The 5,563-nt window shown below is 37.2% G+C and overlaps 1 protein-coding gene across 3 annotated transcripts in view; it reads left to right on the plus strand.

Moving 5' to 3' along the window:
* Window positions 1-5,563, plus strand: part of DLAT (dihydrolipoamide S-acetyltransferase) — a 28,358-nt gene that overhangs the window by 14,254 nt on the left and 8,541 nt on the right. For all 3 annotated transcript variants that reach the window (XM_017517665.2, XM_037734611.1, XM_037734612.1), the window contains exons 9-10: window positions 1,429-1,521; window positions 2,146-2,253. In XM_017517665.2, the coding sequence (XP_017373154.1) occupies window positions 1,429-1,521; window positions 2,146-2,253 (201 nt within the window). The remainder of the gene's footprint in view (window positions 1-1,428; window positions 1,522-2,145; window positions 2,254-5,563) is intronic.

Raw genomic sequence — 5,563 nt, forward strand, 5'->3', positions numbered from 1 at the left:
CAGCCTCCTGAGTAGCTGGGATTACAGGCACGCGCCACCATGCCCAGCTAATTTTTTGTATTTTTAGTAGAGATGGGGTTTCACCATGTTGACCAGGATGGTCTCGATCTCTTGACCTCATGATCCACCCGCCTCGGCCTCCCAAAGTGCTGGGATTACAGGCTTGAGCCACCGCGCCTGGCCTTCTGAATATTTTTGATTTGCCTTTTGTTGAATCCACTGATGGAGAACTTACGGATGTGGAGGGCCAACTGTATTTAGATGTTTGTGTGCTATCATATATATACAAGATCAAAGATGATATACTATGTTGACATACATTCCACATTATGTTTTGAGCTAATCAAATGTTTGCTCCGAAATAAAAGATTTGTTCTTTTTTTCTTTTTCAAAATATTTTAAAGTACAGTTGAATGAGTTGTTTTTGGTGTTTGGTTTTTTTTGTTTGTTTTTGAGACAGTCTTACTCTGTCGCTCATGTTGGAGTGCAGTGACGTGATCTTGGCTCATTGCAACCTCCGCCTCCTGGATTCAGGCGATTCTCATGCCTCAGTCTCCCAAGTAGTTGGCACTACAGGTGCATACCACTACACTCGGCTAATTTTGGTATGTTTAGTAGAGAAGGGGTTTCACTGTGTTGGCCAGGCTGGTCATGAACTCCTGGCCTCGAGTGATTCATTCATCTCTGCCTCCCAAAGTGCTGAGGTTACAGGTGTGAGCCATTGTGCCCGGGGTGGGGGCCCTTTTTTTTTTTTTTAACATTGTTTAGGATAATGGATTAGCTTATTTGTATTTATTATTCCTTGCAATTTAAGAATGCTTCAGTCACTCTTTTTAAATATAATTTTGCAAAACCAAAATTATTTTGACATCAACTAGTCATTGAACATACTCTAACACAAAGAAAAATGACATTTTAAACATGATTTCAGAACTCTAAGTAAAAAAAAATTAAAAAACAAAACCCTTAAAATAAGCAGAAGTCTCTTTTGCTTGCTGGGGACAGAAATAGCTATTGTATAAAGCTTATTTTTTAGGCTGTGCATAGTGGCTCATGCTTGTAACCCCAGCAGTTTGAGAAGCCCAGGTGGGTGGATCATTTGAGCCCAGGCGTTTGAGACCAGCCAGGGCAATGTTGATAATTCCTGTCTCTACTAAACATACAAATAAATTGGCCAGCCATGGTGGTGTGCACCTGTAGCCACAAGTACTCAGGGGACTGAGGTGGGAGGATTGCTTGAGTCAGGAGGTTGAGGCTGCAGTAAAGCATGATTGAGCCACTGCATTCCAGCCTGGGTAACAGAGCAAGACTCTGTCTCAAAAAAAACAAACAAACAAAAAAAAGACTGTAAGTCACTGGCAGTCTTTCCCAGGTACTTATGCTAAGATTGAGCCACAGTTACTAAGAGCTTTTTCTTTCTTCCCATAGGCTCCAGCAGCTGTTGTGCCTCCCGCAAGTCCTGGAATGGCACCGGTTCCTACAGGTGTCTTCACAGATATCCCAATCAGCAGCATTCGTCGAGTAAGAGAATTACCATCATCTGGAATCAGATCTATTAGGGGCATCTTTACTCTAGTTGTTTAGTTGCTTCCATAGTTTTAACACATTGACAGAGGCTTTTTGAGTTGGGAATATTAGATGATTACTTTAAGGGAAGTTTTGGCCAACTGAATACTTGGATCACCTTGTTCTAGTTAAATCTGTTAGAAGGGCCAGGTGTGGTGGCTCATGCCTGTAATCCCAGCACTTTGGGAGGCTGAGGCGGGCGGATCACAAAGTCAGAAGTTTGAGACTAGCCTGGGCAACATAGTGAAACCCTGTCTGTACTAAAAATACAAAAATTAGCCAGGCACGGTGGCACATGCCTGTAGTCCCAGTTACTTGGGAGGCTGAGGCAGGAGGATCGCTTGAACCTGGGAGGTGGAGGTTGTGGTAAACTGAGATCGCGCCAACAGAGTGAGACTCCATCTCAAAAAACAAAAAAATTCTGTTAGAAGTTGTTACATTATGGTGCAATCCTCCATCTTTCAATTATAATAATGCTTGAGGTAAGTATTACCAGAGAGTAAGGTGAGAGACAAACAGTCCTGAATTAGGTAAGGCCTTAACTCAAGATAATTGATGTTTTATTCTCTTTGGTTTCAGGTTATTGCACAGCGATTAATGCAATCAAAGCAAACCATACCTCATTATTACCTTTCTATCGATGTAAATATGGGAGAAGTTTTGTTGGTACGGAAAGAACTTAATAAGGTAAAAGGTCTGGAATTTCCAACTTTCTGAGTTAGAAAAAGTTTGTCTTTCTCCACTAAACATTTATATTTTTGTCCATATATTTTGTTACAATATACCAGTTGATGGTAGAAAATAAATATAGAGATGTCTATTCCAATCCTTTGTATATTTTTTCATTGGATTATTTATCTTTTTATTATTATACCTAAGATTTCTTTATATACCCTAGGTACAAGTTCCTTATATATATGATTTACAAAAATTTTTTCCTATTCTTTGAATTGTCTTTTTACTTTCTTGGTCTTGTCCTGTGAAGCGTAAGATTTTAAATATTGGTTATGTCCAATTTGCTTTTTCTTTTGTGCTTTAGGTATTATATCCAAGAAACTATTACCTAGTCTAAGGTCATGAAGATTTATATCTATGTTTCTTCATAACAGTTTTATAGTTTTAATTGTTATACATAGGTCTTTGCTCTATTTTCAGTTAATTTTTTGTAGGTGGTGTGAGATAGGAATCCAACTTCATTGTTTGACACATGGACATTTATTCTTTCATCCCAGCACCATATTTCCCCATCAAATTGTCTTGGTATCCTTGTCAAAATTAATCTCATATGTGAGAATTTTATTTCCAGATTCTTTTTTTTTTTTTTTTTTTTTTTTTTTTTTTTTTTTTTTTTTTTTTTTTTTTTTTTTTTTTTTGAGATGGAGTCTTACTCTGTCACCTAGGTTGAAATGCAATGGTGTGGTCTTGGCTCCCTGCAACCTCTGCCTCCCAGGTTCAAGCAGTTATGCCTCAGCCTCCTGAGTAGCGAGGATTATAGGCATGTGCCACCATGCCTGGCTAATTTTTGTATTTTTAGTAGAAATGGGGTTTCACCAGTTGGCCAGGCAGGTGGTTTCCTGACCTCAAGTGATCCACCCACCTTGGCCTCCTAAAGTGCTAGGATTATAGGCATGAGCCACCGAGCTCAGTGTATTTCCAGATTCTTAATTCCATTCCATTAATCTCTGTATATCCTTATGCCAGTACCACTGTCATGATTACTTTAGCTTTGTAATAGTTTTAAAATCAAGAAATGTGAGTCATCTTTGTTCTTTTTTCTCAAGATTGTTTTGCCTGAGTCCCTTGCAATTCTAAATGAATTTTAGAATTGGCTTATAAATTTCTGCAATGAAGCCAGTTGACATTTTGATAAGGATTGATTGCATTGTATCTGGTGATCAATTTGGCAAGTGTTGCCATACGAAGAAGCATCTTTTCATCCATGAACATGCAGATGCCCCTGTATTTAGTTAGGTATTCTTCAGTCTCTTTCAACAATTTTTTTAATAGATTTTCAGAGTGTAAATTTTGCACTCTAAATTTGCATTTGTTAAACTTGTTCCTAGGTATTTTATTCTTTTTGTTACTACTCTAAGTTGAATTGTTTTCTAAATTTCATTTTCAGATTATTCATTGCTACTATGTAAAAGTATAGTTTTTTTTTTTTTTTTTTTTTTTTAAGGCTAGTTAGGTATACTAGTGAGAAGGGGGGAAGAGTAGAAAAGGAATTAGATCTGTGACTCTGAACAATCAAAAGAGATAATTGATTTTTCTCTGTTGATCTTTTTTTTTTCCTATGCTTGGTGGAATGGGATCTATATTGACTTTGGATCCTGCAAACTTGCTGAAGTCACTGATTAGTTCTTACAGTTTTTTAGAATATTAAGATTTTCTAGAAACAAGATAATGTTATCTGCAAATAGAGATAATTTTACTTTTTCCATTTTGATCTGTATGCCTTTTATTTCCTTTCTTGCCTAATTGCTCTGGCTGGCACCTGTAGCATAATGTTGAATAGATGCAGCCTAGCAAGAGTGGACATCTCATTTTGTTCTTGATCTTAGAGAGAATAAGTCTTTGACCATTAAATAGTTGTGAGGTTTCCCTAGATCTGTTTTATCATCAGATTGAGGAAGTTCCCTCCTGTTCCTAGTTAGTAAGAGTGTTTTGGTCATGAAAAGGGGTATTGAATTTTATCAAATGGTTTTTCTGTTGTCTGTTGAAATGGTTATGTGTTTTTTTGTCCTGTATTCTATTAGGACATTACTACATTAATTAATTTTCAGATGTTAATGGAAATTTGCATTTTGGGGATAAATCATTTTTTTTTTGAGACGGAGTCTCGCTCTGTCACCACGCTAGTGAGATCTTGGCTCACTGCAACCTCTGCTTCCCAGGTTCAAGTGATTGTTCTGCCTCAGCCTTCCAGGTAGCCGGGATTACAGGTGCATGCCACCATACCCAGCCCAGGATAAATCACATTTGATCATGGTGAATGATCCCTTTTATATATTGTTGGATTTTATTTGCTAGTGTTTTGTTGAGGATTTTATATCTATATTTATAAGAGATAAGTGTGTAGGTTTTATTTTGTTTTTTTCCCTAATGTCTTTGGTTTTGGTATCAGGCTAATACCAGCCTTACAGAATGTGTGGGGAAGTTTTTCTTGCTCTTTGATTATTCTTTGAAAGAATTTGTGAGGAATTGATATTAATTCTTCCTTAATGTTTGGTAGAATACTGATGAAGTCATTTGGGTCTAACTTTTTCCACGTGGGTAGTTCTTAAATTACCATTTCAATTTCTTTGTTAGTTATAAGTCTATTCAGAGTTTTCATTTCTCCTTGGTTCAGTTTTGGTAGCTGTGTCTGTATGGTTGTTCATAGTATTCCCTGTAATTCTTTTTAGTTCTGTAAGGTAGATAGTAATGTCCTCTATTTCACTCTGAATTTTAGGAATTTGAGTCTTCTCTCCTCTTCTTGGTCAGTCTAACTAAGCATTTATCATTGTGGTTGTCATTTGGTTGATGTTTTCAAACAACCAAATTTTGGTATTGTAGAGATGAATGAAAATAACATACCATAACTTATGGGATATGCTAAAGCAGTGCTTAGCAGAAAACAGCTCTAAGAGTCTGCATTAAAAAGATGAAAGAACCGATGTTTGGTTTCATTTTTTCCACCTCAGGGTATTTGTATATTATCTTTCTCCTCATCCTTTTCTTAGGATTATACAGTTTTACTCTTTGGTGAGAGAATTTAAGAAACTACAATTGTCTGGGGAGGGAGAGCATTAGGAAAAATAGCTAATGCACGTGGGGCCTAATATGTAGGTGATGGGTTGACAGGTGCAGCAAACCACCATGGCACATGTTTACCTATATAATAAACTTGCACATCCTACACATGTACCCTGAAACTTAAAATGAAAATAAAAAATAAATTTAAAGGCCGGGCACGGTGGCTCAAGCCTGTAATCCCAGCACTTTGGGAGGCCGAGGC

This window comes from Cebus imitator, unplaced genomic scaffold (genome assembly GCF_001604975.1).
Source record: "Cebus imitator isolate Cc_AM_T3 unplaced genomic scaffold, Cebus_imitator-1.0 Scaffold641, whole genome shotgun sequence".
NCBI classification, from domain to species: Eukaryota; Metazoa; Chordata; class Mammalia; order Primates; family Cebidae; genus Cebus; species Cebus imitator.